Source organism: Ixodes scapularis, unplaced genomic scaffold (assembly GCF_016920785.2).
Source record: "Ixodes scapularis isolate PalLabHiFi unplaced genomic scaffold, ASM1692078v2 PGA_scaffold0__279_contigs__length_252992795, whole genome shotgun sequence".
Classification (NCBI taxonomy): Eukaryota; Metazoa; Arthropoda; class Arachnida; order Ixodida; family Ixodidae; genus Ixodes; species Ixodes scapularis.
Window position 1 is genome coordinate 75,111,253 of NW_024609835.1, and position 15,874 is coordinate 75,127,126.

Here is a 15,874-nt window from a genome sequence, read left to right on the forward strand (position 1 = left end):
AGGGCAACATATCTATAAGTGTCACAACTCGATGCTCATATTCGGGGTCCTCGGCCCCCGGGCCCCAGCCGCACTCAGGGGCGGATCCAAGGGGGGGGGGGGGGGGGGGGGGGGGCAGGCGCAACCCCCCCAAACAAAGTCGACCCCCCCCCCCCCCCTTTTCGGAGGGCAATTTGGCATGAGTGGACCCCCCGGTGACATGAAAGAATGGGAGAATAGTATCCTTACAAATTATCCCCCCCCCCCGAAAAAAAAAAGCACTTCTGGATCTGTCCCTGGCCGCACTGAACCATGCACGAAGAAAAGTGCTCGGTCTACACAGGAGTCAGCCACGAAATGCAGGTGCAAGAATACAATGTTGTTGTGACTAAAGTTTATTCCTGAAGTATGGCCTTTCGTTTGTAGATCATGACTGTAAACATAACTCATATGTATACGAACAGTAAGTAAACAGACATAGCATGTCTGTAACTAAAAGTACACAGATCACACGTTTGATGCACTCCATAAAATTTTAGAAGCTGCACAGAGAGGAAGTAAATTTCAAGGTATGGCGAAAAAACAAAAAAATACTCCTTTTCACATAAAATTGCTGACCAAGCAACCAGCAATAACTTGCTTAATTATGTACACACAGACGCATAGCCTCAACTGATATGAACAATGCAAGCTAAAATATCCACAGTGGCATAGCATATTACATACATAAAGACTGCATCAATGCCATGGCATAATGCTAAATGTAATTTAGATGTTCCCATGCTGTTGCTGGTAGAATTCGACGAGAAGATGGATAAAAGTCACAATATGACGGGAAATGCAAGGAAAACAGACAATATATCAGTATACATGCCAAAACCTATAACACTACCTAAGTCATAGATTCTGGCAGCAAAGAGAATACTTCCAACCTCCGCAGCCCTTCGAAACATATCCTTCTTTCCGTTCTCCAACAAAGGTAGCCAAATGCCTGGGGTCCTTCTGCTGTTGATCTGAATCTTTCAAACAAGCATTGAAAAATTAATGCAACATATTAAATTACAAACTTTAGGTATTTAAACACAGCCTTTAACAAAGTAAAATGCCAAGTGGCATGTACACTAAAATCAACACATCAACCAAGGCACTTTCTGAATAATAAAAGGCAAGAAAATTCCATCACAAAGCCATTCAAAGACTGACTAGATTGGAGTCTTAATTCCAAGTTCATTTTCAAGTTCATAAATTGAGGCACTAAACTAGAACACACATTAAACTCTCACAATCAAAAATAAAAAAAAAGATCGATAACATTTTTTTTTCTGCTGATTTGTTAAAATAATTTCAGTCTTCCTCAGATTAAACCCAAAAGAAACTAATTATAAATATTTATAACAAAAGAAAAGAACAATGTTATTATTATTTCATCTCAGAAACTGCGTAGCAATGAAGGTGTCAAATGATTACTTACTTCAAGACCTAGAGAAAAAAAAAGCTTAGAATTTACAATACACTTTAAAAACAATTATTACAATGAACTGTCGAACTTGAATAATAAATATTGTGACAAAAGAATGGTTACAGTGTTTTGGCTGTTTTTTTTTATATTCACGACAAAAGGAACTTTATTCAGCTATTCTAGCTATTTTAATTAGGTTTTTACCATAAAATTATAATTGCTGATCTTTATTCATTTTTAAGCTATTATCAGGTAACGCACTAAAACCACACAAAAAAAAGGCTAGCAATTTGTAGAAGTATTTCCTTTGCTTCAAATGCCACCAATTTATTATCACAAGGCCAACAATCATACCCACTTTTATTTGCTTAATATTAAATCAAGTTCTTGAAAATCAATGTTATAAACAAGACAGGAGCATAAAATACTTAATCAAATTAATCAATTAAAAAGGCACTGTAGCTTCTGTAAAAAAAAAAAAGAACATCTGTATCACGGGTCAAAATAATAATAAAAAAGGCCTTTTGGTCCTTAGACATCCACCCCACAAGCATAGCACTCAACAAACCCGCACCGAACTGGAGCATTCTTCTTCACCATCGCGCACCAAGTTCCACAAATGCAGGGGCCTTCTCTTCCAAAAAAAACAAAACAAAAAACACACACACAAACTCAATGCGCCACCCTCACCTGCGAAGCCCAGAACCCTCCCAGGCCTACGAAAACAACAACCCAAGCCGTCTACTTCACTTGCAGCTCCTGCTCTGCAGTGCACCGCGGAGCGCCGGTCATCTTCATCGGCCCGGGGATCAGGGAGCGAGTGCCACCGGGTGTCGTCGGGGTTTTCGGCTTGTAGTTGAATGGCGACACCACTGCCGAAGCGGGAGACGAAGCTTTCGACTCGCCGGGTGTTGTTGTTGCCGTCGCTGCCGCCGCAAATGCCAGGTGGCTCTTCGGACTCTGGAGAGCTGGTATCTGCGAGCACGCCGGACCGCCCAGCTTGAGCCCCAGCACGGTGGGCCTACCACCTTCCTTGCAACTCGGGAGCAAGGAAGGCGAGACCACGGGACTGTGCGACGAGGCATCCGAGACCTTGCGGCCGGACCCAAAGACCCGCTTGGGTGGCGCTCCGCCGGAAAACAGTGGCTTGCTGGACGTCGGGGGTTCCGCCAGTTTCTTCCAGAAGCCGCTGGGCCGGACGGCTGGCTTGCTGCTGGCTGGAGGGACCGACGATCTGTTGCCAGTCTGCGAGTGGCCGGCTCTGGAAGGCACCTTGGACGCTACCGTGTCCCTGGACTCTGAGGACTCTACTCCGACGTCCGTCAGTTTCTCGTAGGTAGAGCTCCTGCAGAGGATTGGCTTCGCGGTTACCTGCTGTTGTTCTTCTGGACGGCTCGTTCTGTGGAAGATAGGATACACTGCCTGTTGTGGAGGCTGGATCGTCCCTTCCTTACTCCGACTCAAACTTCAAATCGCCTCTTCTACAACAAGCAGTGCTGAATTATACTGATAATAATCACTGGAGACGGGGAACAAGGGTGACAAAGGGCCAACATAAATCTCCAAACACAGCTAAAAGTCCCCGGTTTGATACCAGGACCAGGCGGGTTTTCTCAGTCGCGCACCAGTCAACTAGCTGTGTTTAAAGATTTGGGTTTGCCCTTTGTCCCCCTTCTCTAGTGATTATAATCGTTATACTTGTCCAGCTCGCTTGCACGTTTGCATTAATTGCATTACTATCATAACTGAATTATACCTCAGTGTTATTCTTTGTAAAGTTTCAGTTAAGTAATATTCTTGGTGTCTCATCGTCTGTTCTTAAACTTTCGAAATTGTTGCACGGGGTTTCGCGTTTACACTGTATTTATATAATTTTTTTTTATTAATGCCATCATCAGGAATCATGGCATTCATAAGCCGTAAAATCATAGAATCGACTTACAAAGAACTGAACAAAAAATGAAAGCCGTTTACAACTCCCTGTAACGCCGAATTCGAGCGCAGCTCTTGAGGAGGAGGGAAGGGTACTGGGGGGACCAGTTGACCTCGGAAGGGGGGGGGGGTCACGTGACCTGGGAGATTACGTGACCTCGGGGGGAGTGGTCACGTGACGATGACGTCATCAGTGATGGTGACGGTGACGATGCGGATGCCGATTACGTCATTGGCATCCACATCGCCATCGTCATTATGACTGATGACGTCATCAGTGACGTCACTGATGACGTCATCGGCATCGTCATCATCACTGATGACGTCATCGTCACGTGACCCCCCCCCCTTTAGGTCCTCCCGAAGGAACCCGAGGTCCTCCCGAAGGAGCCCGAGGTCCTCCCGAAGGAACCCGAGGTCCTTCCGAGGTCCTCCCGAAGGAACCCGAGGTCCTTCCGAGGTCCTCCCGAAGAAACCCGAGGTGCTTCCGAGGTCCTGCCGAAGGAACCCGAGGTCCTGGGGGGGGGGGGGGGTCACGTGACGATGACGTCATCAGAGACGATGACGATGCGGATGCCGATGAAGTCATTGGCATCCGCATCGCCATCGTCATCGTCACTGATAACGTCATCAGTGACGTCACTGATGATGTCATCGGCATCCGCATCGTCATCATCGCTGATGACGTCATCGTCACGTGACCCCCCCCCCTAGGTCCTCCCGAAGGAACCCGAGGTCCTCCCGAGGTCCTCCCGAAGGACCCCCAGGTCCTCCCGAGGCCCTCCCGAAGGAACCCGAGGTCCTTCCGAGGTCCTCCCGAAGGAACCCGGGGTCCTTCCGAGGTCCTCCCAAAGGACCTCGGGTTCCTTCGGGAAAATTTACCCATAATGCACCGCGCGGTTACGTCGACGGCGACACCGCTCAAGCCGGAAACGGGCGCCTAAGAGCTGCGCTCTAAAAGGGAATATCTGCAATCAACTAAATGTCAGCTTTTCAAATTTTCTTCGGGAAATATTTCTGGTATGTTACTTAGTACGACGACAACTAGTGTTAAGGCTGTGGAGATGTGACAACAGATAATTTCTAGGGCTGGGCATTTGGTTGGTTAACCTACCGATTAACCGGTTAGTGCTTTAATCACACTTAATTTTTTTAATCGGCTAAGTTTTGACGATCAAGAAAATTAAAAATTAAACGTTTCCACCACGGCAGACGTAGACGAGTACGCCTGTATGTTGGTTAACTAAATAAAATGTTGACCTAAAGCAAAGTGTACGACGAGATTTGTAATTCCATACAAGCGGAGAAGGTTATAGGTGTCCCGTCCACTTCAACGTTGTGCGAGTGTCCGTTCAGCGCAGCAGAGACTATTGTGAAAAATCAAAGGAGTTTGCTATTGCTGGAGAATATCAACGAACCTCTTTGACGAAAATAAACAGCGCGCAAAAATAGACAACGAGGAAGGAAAGGTGTGAACGATACAAGCACTTTTGTGTGTCGTTCGCATCTTCCATTCATCCTTGTCTATTTTTGCGCGCTGTTTATTTCCGATTACCATTAACCAACTCACCACTGAACCTCTTAACTTCTGCGGCTGAGGTAACCATTTATGAGTGTGGGTGTCTTTTGACTGTTCTGGAATCTGAACTAAACATCAAGGTTGATTTAAAACCTGAAATTGTACACTACCATTCATTACATATTCAGCAAAGGTAACCAATTTAATTTTAAGATCTTTAAAAAATATCTATATGGGAATGAGCGAAACCAATTAATCAATTAATTAATCGATTAAAAAGTGTTGAAATAAAAGAGGATTGTCACTGGTTTTCCTTTTCTTTTTTTTTCTTTAGATGCTTGCGTTGCAAAGCATTTTCATCCATTCATTCACCACTGACATGCAGAGAGAGCCAATGTTTTGGAAAATTGTGTTCTACTGATTGCCTTTCTTGTCTCATCAATTTATATATTTAAAAAAAACACTTAAGAGTGCTAACATGTAGGAATGCGAAAGCATTCGTACATGCAGCGTATTCCTACAAGCTGAGTGCCGCGCTGAGGCCGGCCGGGCAACCTATAGACGCTTTACACACGCGCCAAATTACAGCCGCCATTGCTGCCCTTCTCTTGTCTTACCGAGATGCCGAGCAACTAAAACGGTAGTTGACGATCCTCTACAAAGGCCGATGCTTTAGAAAATGACTCAGTTGAATCTAATGTGGCAATAACCTGGCCTGCTATGGTAATGATGAAGTGAAATAAACGAAATAAGAGGAAACAAAAACTGAAGGTCAGTTATGGCGGCGTCCATGCACAGCTGCTGCAAAGCTGCCCGGGCGGGCTCTGCCGGCCACCCTGTCCCTCTTACCGACGGCCAGGCCGCTGCGCCATGGAGAGGGCTTCATAGGAGTCATTTGGCTGGGAATTTTTCACGTTTCTCGCGGTTATATATGCCGCCGGCGCCTGGGAATTTCGCGTTTTTTCGCGGTTACAGGAACTGCCGGCTCCTCGCGTTGTTCGCGGTTACAGACGCCGCCGGCTCCGCTCCATGAAACAGTTAACGCATTAAAAAAGATATCTTGGAGGACTTTTAGGTTTCGCCTTTTAAGAGTGGAACGCGGTAGCGAAACATATAAACTCTAGTTCGTTCCTAAGCCATGCAAGTGTGTACGTGGCCTAGTCAGTAGCGTGTCTGGCTCGCAACCGAAGGGTCGTGGGTGCACATCCCACCTAAAATTTTTCGAATTTTTCGAATTACTAGCGACGACCTTTTATTCGCATTGTTTTTAATCACTTTCATTCCACGCATGACGTCACGTGTCACATGAGGGTTCTGGGTTGCTTGAAATTCCCACGCGAGGTCATGTGGTTGTGACGTCATGACCCTATCGACCAATCAGGATTTTTGCGGCACGCCACCGACACCGGCTTTTCTGCCACGCCACCGATATTCTGCGACACGAGCACCTTAACGCTATCCGGTAATATTTTCCTCGGGAGTTTTTGATCGGTTGAAAGTAGGAGAGGAGATATTGTTTGAAAACAGTATTGCAAGAGATAGTTCCGAGCAAAAAGAAAACAGTTCTATGTGAGAAGTACATTGGAAGCCCATAATCATGAGACTGTTTGCTAACATAATTTTTCGTAGAAACACCAATAACTTTGCACTTTTACATAGTGCCTGGAAATAAAAAAAAGACATGCCTGTGTGTCTGAGAAAGAAGATTCACTCAAGAGGGTTGAAACACTTCTTTGTTTCGAGAATGTGTGACGGCTGATTCAGAATTTCACATTGAATGAATTCGGAGATTTATGGCTCAACAAATTCTGCTTACAAAAACGTGAGATTAATGCTTCACCAAAAAAAAAACCTTTTCTCTGACTGCAGTTCGGTGACTTAATGTTGCTGAAGTTTCACCACTTCGTAAAATCACCTGTTCCAAATGTCCAAAATTAGCAGTGGTATTGCACTGGCTCCATTTCTCACCTACAGTGGAGACACCAGACGCCCACTGGGACTGACTTCTTTCCTAGAAACTCGTACTAATAATTAAAAAAAATGGTTAATTTTAGTTACACACTCTGCATGCTCTATAACAGTGGTTCTCAAATGGGGGTCTGCAGACCCTTTCGAGTCCGCGAAGCATTCGATGGATACGCGAAGCACTGCCTCATCAGTAAAGCCCGGCAATAAAAGTTGTCTCTTTTCAAATCGAAAAGAAATATGTTTCAGTTTTCAGGCGAGTTTTTTCAAGTGTATGTCAATGAGAGAATTCTACTTCACAATAGCTCTTATTTATCATTTTATTAAATTATCATCATAATTAACCTATACATTTCCCTTCCGCTCACCACGAACGGGGTCCTCCATCATCTCCACCAATCCACAAGGGGTCCGCGAAACATTGATGGTTGAGAACCGCTACTCTATATTATCTCTAATAATTCTTTTGAAACATTCCAAAACGTGATTGGAGCGCTGCCTTCCCAAGCACCCCCTGATTCAGTCTCCTTCTCGCACCCCGAAGCAAATATGACAGGGGTCAATCTTTGTTGCCACACGTAAAGAACTGTGACATTGACAGGGTGAGACTCAAATATAGAACAAATCAAATAGCACAGAGGCTAATGCAAAACAACAACAACCACAACGAGTTTACAGGAAACATAAATCCCCTATCCTGATGCCAGTACCGACAGACCCGCATATTATATTAGTGTTGAGGGTTGTGGGGATCACGAGGATCGCGATAAACTTAACCAAAGACTGCGAGGTGCGCGATTAGGCGTGTAAGCTGCGACCTCCGAGACCTGCTTTTTGTGGATGTGTGCGTTGTTGCTTTTGTGCTTTCTTATTCTGTTTCAAGTTTTACATAACCTTGTCGCGGAGCAGCCGACGCTGCGTGATTCATATATATGGACAATGATGATGCAGTTAGTACATCGATCTCACCTGTCAAGCTTTGGTGCTGCCTTGACGCCAGCCCTAGCAGCACTTGCGACTCCACTGGCAACGGGATTTGAGCTCTCCTTCCTCTTCCAGAGAGATGCAATCTTGCTAGGAATGGCCTCCTTCTTTGGCACGGCTGCTCTCCTGGAGGGCGCGGCAGCACTGCCCGAGCTCGACTGGGACGTCAGGCTGGCCGCACTGCCAGACTTCTGCACCCTCAGGATCCCTCCGCTGCTTAGGCTCCGCACGTACGAACCTTTCTTCTCGTCCCCGCCTAGACTCTGGGAGCTGGGCGACTGCGGGATGGTTCTCCTCTTATGAGCGGCGGCGGCGCTGGAAGACAGTCGGCCGGCGTCCGCTGGGACACTCGATGCCGAAGCGCTTTTCGTGGGCTGCGTTTTGTGTCTCGGACTGCCACCAGTACTTTTGTTTTCACGCTCCGTGGATTTCTCCCGACCTGTGGCACGCCGTCCATTTGGTATGTCGGAAGCAACGTTTTCAGCTTCTGCCGAATCGGTGGGAGAGTCTTTCGTAAAGGTGCCCTGTCGGACCAAAGGAGGTGGTTCTGTTGCACTAACAGAACTCCCAGTCACAACCTGCTCCAGACTCTTCGGTCTGACGGATGGTTTCGGAGCAGAACAGCTTTCGACAGCAGAGATGCTTCTGGTGTGGATCCTCGGAGTCCTTATGCTGAGTCTCTCGAGTGACGACCTACCTGGCGAACTCGGCGCTGTTCGCACAGAACGCTGGGGTGAGGAACTCTTGACCTGTCGTGGACCTTCTGATGATGATCTTTGATTCTGTGAAGCTCGTAGGGCAGAAGCTTTAGTATGCTTAATTGGAGACGAGTTTGGAGAAATGGACTGTCGTGGGGACCCAGTTCGCTTACCTCCAGGCCTGGAGGGGGAGAACTCTTTCCTTCGAACTACGGCAGGACCAGAGGTAGCCTTCTCTTGCTCCTTTTTCTCTTGAAGTTGTTTAATGGTGTCCCTATTGATAGGCTTCACAATCCTAGGACCTCTAGAAAAAGAGGGCTTACATTCAGCTTCTATTCTTTCGACTGCCACTGCCTCCACAATTTCTTCCACATTTGCTACATCAGAGTCATTAGACACCAAAGAAAAAGTTTCATCATCCAATTTGTAAGCTGTTCTGTCGACAGGAAAACTATCACAAAATCTTTCCCTTGCCTGTCTGATTGTCATTGCTCCCAGACAGTGTCTATTTCCAGGGTGTCCTTCAGAGTTCGAAATGCTCTTAAAACTGTTCTCGTAATCCTTGGTAATGTCATCTGCAGCAGCAGAAATGTGATCATCAGATTCCAAAGGTTCCACATCAGCCGATGTACTGGCAAGGTTCTCGGTACTATCCCCAAACTGTTCCTCTCTCATCAAAGATGAAACCTGTCTAGGGTGAAGAGTTTCAGTTGTTGATGTAAGCGGAGCATCGTCATCTTGCATCAGGTCATCGTCAAACTCAATGTCCGACGCGAATCCGTCTGATCCCATTTCTGTCACATCTTCAAAAGTCACCTGGTTTATGTCTTGATAGACAGATGGGGGTTGCACATGCTCAAGCATTTCTGAGGTACCGCTGCTGCTCTTCGTGCTACCATTCATAAGAGTGTTGAGCTCCCTGGAGTACACCTGAGCCATATTGGCAGCTGAATTCAACCTCTCCGAGATATCACTCCCTCGCTTCACTTTGCTCACGCTGGGTTCTGGAGCAAGTGGACTAGACTGGCTGTTAGCATCGTCGTCGTCGCTTGGAATGCTGTTTAGACTCATGCAGCTCCCACTGAGTGAAATGTCATCCATTGTTGATGGGGGGTTGACATTGTCTAGCTCTTCTGAATTCCCATTTTGGCTCATGATGCTTAAATTTTCTATCGACCCCATGGCTGATGGCGGACCTACAAGCTCAAGCAACTCAGAATCACTGTAAGGAGATCCCAATGAGCCACCCAAAGCACGGCGCACCGTTTCTGGAACACGCTTTCTTCTCGGAACCTTTCCATTCTTCCCATTAGAAGAGACATCTTCAGATAGGCCACTGCTTGTCATGCTCATAGACAGCAGGTCTCCCATAAGAGATGGTGGTTTGGCACATTCCAAATCAGACATCAGGCTGACAGTGCTCTGCATCATCTCATCCTCAATTTCTGGCTTCACCGCTCTTGCTTCTAAGGCAGCATTGCCCGCATTCAGGGTGACAGCTGGAACTTCCTCATCAAAAAGCCGAGATACAGCATACAAGGTGCCACTTGTCCCAGCCTGAGAGGGATGTACTTGACTCACTTTTAATGTGGATGAGGTTGTGGTAGAAGTTGTGGTACTGGACGAAGAAGTCCCTGTTAGGCAGCTCTCTGTCATACTTGCCTGCTCTGTTTCTCCCACAGCAAGACAGGCAATGTCGCACTTGGACTTTTCTTGAGCCTTCTCGTCCTCCTTACCCTTTTCCTCGTCAACAATTCTGTCATTTCGAAGCCTGGAACTCGCCATGCCCAAGTTGGACTCTGTCTTCCTGGTCTTACTTTGCTGGAGTGCTCCAGGGGTCCTCTTCTGAGGGAGGCAGGAACCCTTCTGAGCTTTGTTGAACTTTTCAATTTTTTCTCTTATTGACAGGCTAAGTTCAGGGGGCAGGCAAGCACTGGACTGGTTCAAGTGTCCTCCACCTGTGCTACCTGCTGATGTTCCAGTTTGAAAGTCCTGGACAACAGGTGCTTCTGCTTGGGGATCAGAGGAGGCTTCCTGTTCTGGTGGAAGTTGTGCAAGGGGTAAGTTGGACTTTGAAGGCTGAGATGGTGCTACAAAACTGAGATGGCCTGTGAAGTAAGAAGGGGTGAATACCTCCAATTAGTACAAATAAGCCTTTTATGCATTCAATTATATTGCCCGACTCTTTTCAGTAAAAAAAAAATCATCTGACTACCAAAGAACCCTTGGCTTAGCATTAATTAACGGGACTATAAATTGCGAAAATGTATTTTGTGCAGCTTTTTGCTTATGTACCTGACACTCCTCTTGAGAAAAGCTAAAAGCATAATTCTAAAGCGACTTCCTTTTAAACAAATGTAAGACTCATAAAGCAATTAAAATCAATAAAATATGTAAACCTTGTCATTTTCCTAAGATGGTAGAACACGAATAGTCCCATCGGAAAACAGCATTGGAGTAATAACGGCTTGCCACAGCTTTGTAGACAGACATAAATGCAGACTTTACAGGGGAGGAGAAGTGATTCTGTATTTAAAGCAAAACCCTTGATTCTTGTTCCTTTGGCATTCAGCATCACAGGTATCACAATTTTAATATTTTGTGATTTTATGCACACTAGCTAAGCAAGAAACAAATGCCTTCAAAATATTGCTGAAATAACATCTTTCCCTGGGCTGACATCATTGTGGTACCACTCACACCCACAGAGATAATATCTTCACTGGTACCGGGCATATTTTACACAACCACACAAAAGAAATTGTTGCATAGAAAATCGAGCCAAAAAAAACATGTCACATAAAGAAATACTGGGGATGGCACTGGCCAGAAAAACTGATGTGCTTCATCAAGCAACAGTCAGGATTGGCACCATGTTTAAGGATTAAAAGCGCCAAAAAATGATGGACGAGTAGAAGAGCCACACACCACAGTGACCCTGTATGAATAGGAGCTTTTGTATTTACGATCATGCACACTGTGAAAACGGAAAATGTGATGAGTGGCAATCGGAGTGAATGGGATGTGTGTCTCGTCGGCTTTGCGGTGGGTGTGTTTTTCTAAAGATTAAACCAGTTGCGCTCTGTGGTGTGTGTCTCTTCTACTCATCCATCATTTTTTAGCGCTTTTAATCCTTACACATGTTCAACTAACTAGCCCGAATGCAAACCCTTCTACAACTGGCACCATAATTTGCCTCGTTTTCCTCATTTTATTTTTCACATTTACATACATGTTCAGCAGTTATTATATTCATATTTATCACACAAAAACGTGTCCAAATTTACCGTAGAGCAATTTTTTTTTTCAAGAACCACTTCAGCCTCCTTTTAAAGATTGGAGACTGGAATGCAGAAACATAAATACCTGGCTGTAGAATCCTTGTGACTGCAGAGCAACCTGGAAGACTGTTAGCAGAATCACAAAGATGAGGTTCAGAAGGGTCGTCCGCTGGCCGAGGCTGAGGTACAGGAACCGCCTGCTGCTGAAGCTGCACAGGTTTGGCGGCCACCGGAGGCCTGGCACCGCCCTTCTTCTTCCCATAAATGTATTCGTGCAAGGAGGGGCTCGGTGCAGAGTGCCCAAAACCACAGCAGTGACCCGTGGGCCGCTTGGCGGCGTTACCAGCAGTGCCATGTTGCTGTGATGGAGCAGAATCTTGGCCAGATCCATGCCTACGTCTTTGCTGTTGCTGTATCTGCTGCTGCTGCTGCTGCTGCTGCTGCTGCTGCTGCTGCTGCTGCTGCTGCTGCTGCTGCTCCTGAGCACAATCGCTCTTGGTCAACAGCGACAGCTGCGACAGTGTAGAACCCTGCTGAATTTGGTGAGCACTTTGGTGTGGGGGAACAGGGGGAGGGGACCTCGGCCTGTCAGACGTGATGCTACTCATGTCACCAGCAGCTCGCGAAAAAGGATTAGGGCGGCCAGCAACAGACTTGGCTTCAAGGCTTGACTCTTGTGATGGTTTCTTCATTGTGTTGTTGATGGCTTTGGCGATTCGAGGTGGTGCGACAGATTCTTCTTTTGAAGGCCTAGGAATACCAGCCTTTATGGGAATGCCACTGCTTCTGAGGGAGCCAGTCATGCTGTTTGAATTGCTGCCCTGGACCCCATCTCTCGGTGTGCTGCCCTGCGGCCGATCGGCTTCCGTTGGCTCCTGAAGAAAACATCAAGTGCCATTCAGACATGCAAGGATTACGGAAGACAGCCGATGGTCACAAATGGCATTGACTACTAGAATGACCTTAATTAAGTTAAAACAGATTTTCTGACCACAGGGACAATAATGTGATGGGCCTGGTTTGCTTAATAGAACTCGTGGCTGGTGTTACAAGACCTAATCTAGCAAATTCTAGCGTGAAATCCTGAAATTAATTAAATAAACAAGGTTTTGAAGGTCAGATCTACCAACCCAACAAATGAACACATACTCAAGAACATACCACAGGAATAACCTCATATGAGTCATCTGACAAACGAAAAGCAATGCCTAATGGTATGATTCAAATATTCAATAACTACAATGAGAGCAATCTTTGACAAGGCTGATGCTTCTTCCGGTTGCAAGACAGATCCCATTGAATGCTGACAAGAAAAATTCTTAATGTACGTAATATACAATGGGAAGATCCTCATACCACAGAAGACATTGTACATGGAAGCTGATAAAAGATTGTGTTGAAGATCGACTTAATCTACTGGAGCACAGACAAATAAAGATACAATGCAAAGTGCACACACAGCAAGATTTTGTGTAGGCCTCAAAAGAATGGATCGTTGTAGGCATGGAGGTATGCAAGCTGAATGAAATATTCAATGCGTCACTGCCTCACACAGGACATGTCGCTGAACAAGAAACAAAAGGATTTTATACTCATTTTGATATCTAATACACCTTAAAAAGAACTTGTAATCTAACTTGCCCTATGACAAATGGAATGACCAAAGAAGAAATGGAGTGCTGTCTAAAAAGAAGGTGATGCAATTTTCAAATCACAAAGGGTTAATATTTGCAGACTAAATGTCCATCAAAAGAATTTAAGAAGATGGTGAACCATGTCCCCTCACTGGGTCACCATGTTACAAGCACGCATCTCTTCAAAACCCAAGTCCGACATGATGCAATGGGCAACACCGACTTTACTTTCAAACTTGGGTGTGCAAGAAAGTGATCAAGGATAGAATTTAAAGGAAACAAAAGAGCTGAATGGCCCCTGGCAAAAATTAAGAAGCAAAAAGGGGACACATATTGGATCTCATTAGTATGAAGGGGGAGTGGGTGGGGGTAGCAGGTACAGTAGAGACCCTATAAAAAGAAAGGCCTGGGGAAAAAAGTAACTGACAAAGAGCTACCGTTCTACACCTCAGCCGCCAAGTTCAGGCTCCGGTAAAGGATGAAATGTGCAAAAGTTTATATTTCTATTCTATAATCACCGTCAACAATTTTGATAGACATTGACCAGGTTAGCTTAGTTTAAGAAATTGGGAACAGTGCGCAAAAAAGACGAGGACAATGAGAGTAGAGCACAGGGAAAGGGCATGTTCACGCATTTTTTTGCGATGCTGTGTCAATGTAAGAGGGTGCGTGAACATGTCCTTTCCCTACGGTCAATGACAGGAGGTTACTTGTGCGTACACTGCAGAGACTGCTTGTGTCACCCCATCTTCAAAGATACCATAATCATTGGCAGGGGGCATACAAAAGTGCAAAGAGCGGTGCTGGAGGCGCATACAATGGGAAAATCTGGCTCGGGGCACTGCATCAGCCAGCCTTCGGTTTATTGATACAAAAAAGAGATAGATTTTATAGAGGCCTGGTGAGCGACATGCCACTGGTAGTTACGGCGTTGGTTGGTTGTGTGGTGTTTTCTTGTTTCAGACGTTTTCAATAAAACTTCAGTTGATAGTCAGCACCTGTTCTGTGCTCTCCTCACGTTGTCCTCATCTTTTTTGCGCGCTGTTCCCAATTTCTGAAGGGGGGACATGGGCCTAAGCTTCAAAATGTTTTGAAAAAATTAATTTTCAATTTTGAAGTTTTTGGTTTTAGAAACTAATTATACACCCTTACACTAAATTTCATAACCATGCGCCAAATAGTTCCGTTGATATAAAATATTTTCAACACATTGTCAGGCAGTAACAAAGTAAAGGAGTTCAATGTTTGAATGCATTTTTCTTAGTTCCACTTTTTGCTGCAAATATCATACGAAGGAATCTTTTGTTCGAAGGTAAAATTATTCTGATACCACAATCAAGATGTTTCGGAACTGAAATTTACTGGGGAATTGGGCTATCTACTTTATTTTGTTTTACATTAAAGTCCTCATTGAGAAAAGAACATATTTTCAAAAATTGACATAGGACAGATATGCATCTCATATTTTGAGGTAATCACTCTTCCTGAAATATTTACATTTGAGTTATAAAAACTAGATAGCCCGAAGTCCCACATCCCTCCCCTTTATACTCAAGCAGTTAAAATGATGCTTAATAGCTTCATTTGCATATTATAGATTTCTTAACGAAGAGTGACACATCATCTTATGCAGGTATGTAAAGTTGTCCTAGAGAGCTGAAAGTTTGCACAGTACACCTACATCTTAAGTTAAATCTCCCCTGAAAATTTCATTCCGATCACTTGAGTAGTTCAAAATTTCAACCTCTAGCCAGCGTCCCCCCTTAAGTTATGAACCAACTCGCCTGCATCGCCATCCTAATTTAGCTTAGCTGCTACAGTGCTGCAGTCCTGCATTGCTGCGAGAGTATCCGGTTTCAGCTTGCATCTCATTACGGTGCCTGGAATGAGTCTTCCGCCGGTGTGTTTAGCGTCCTACCCCGCACCATACATCAAAAGTGGCAACAAATGATGTCACGGGAGCCGGTGTGTCATGCTGTCGGATGTCCCGATCTCGGCGGTTGGTGCTAGAACTCACAGAAAAAAAAAGTATGAGCGAACGCGAGTGTTGCCGTTGCAGCGTCCCAACTCCCGAATGCCAAACTTTCTGTGGACTGCCAAGCTGGAGAGCAACCTGCAGTGGAACAGGCGTCCGCCGCATCCAGCACTGCTGCTGTAACACCGCCCGGATCGCAGCCGGTGACAGCATAACACCTCGATGACGTCGTTATGCAGAAATTGGGGGACCAGATTTTAGGACACTGTAAACACGCAAGTCGGAGGCGCATTCCACACACCCCTAGTCTCATTCCCATGCACTTGCACAAGCAGCTTTGTCAGCTTGGAGCACTGCAGAAGCTACACTACCCTCGACGACAGAGCACAAGATAGATGGCGCCGAGCGTAGCGACTGCAAAAGTTTGCTACAATCCTCCAATTTTGTT

At 45.5% G+C, this 15,874-nt stretch overlaps 1 protein-coding gene across 4 annotated transcripts in view; it reads right to left on the reverse strand.

Annotated features, from left to right (window-relative positions):
• Window positions 1-356: 356 nt before the first annotated feature.
• The window catches only part of LOC8039012, a 154,380-nt gene continuing 138,862 nt past the window's right edge, over window positions 357-15,874 (reverse strand). For 3 of the 4 annotated variants that reach the window (XM_029966623.4, XM_029966625.4, XM_029966624.4), the window contains exons 15-17: window positions 11,903-12,692; window positions 7,824-10,644; window positions 357-2,837 (exon numbers count right to left, since the gene is read on the reverse strand). In XM_029966623.4, the coding sequence (XP_029822483.2) occupies window positions 2,180-2,837; window positions 7,824-10,644; window positions 11,903-12,692 (4,269 nt within the window). In that variant the 3' untranslated portion in view covers window positions 357-2,179. The remainder of the gene's footprint in view (window positions 2,838-7,823; window positions 10,645-11,902; window positions 12,693-15,874) is intronic. The other variant, XM_029966626.4, reaches the window with a different exon arrangement.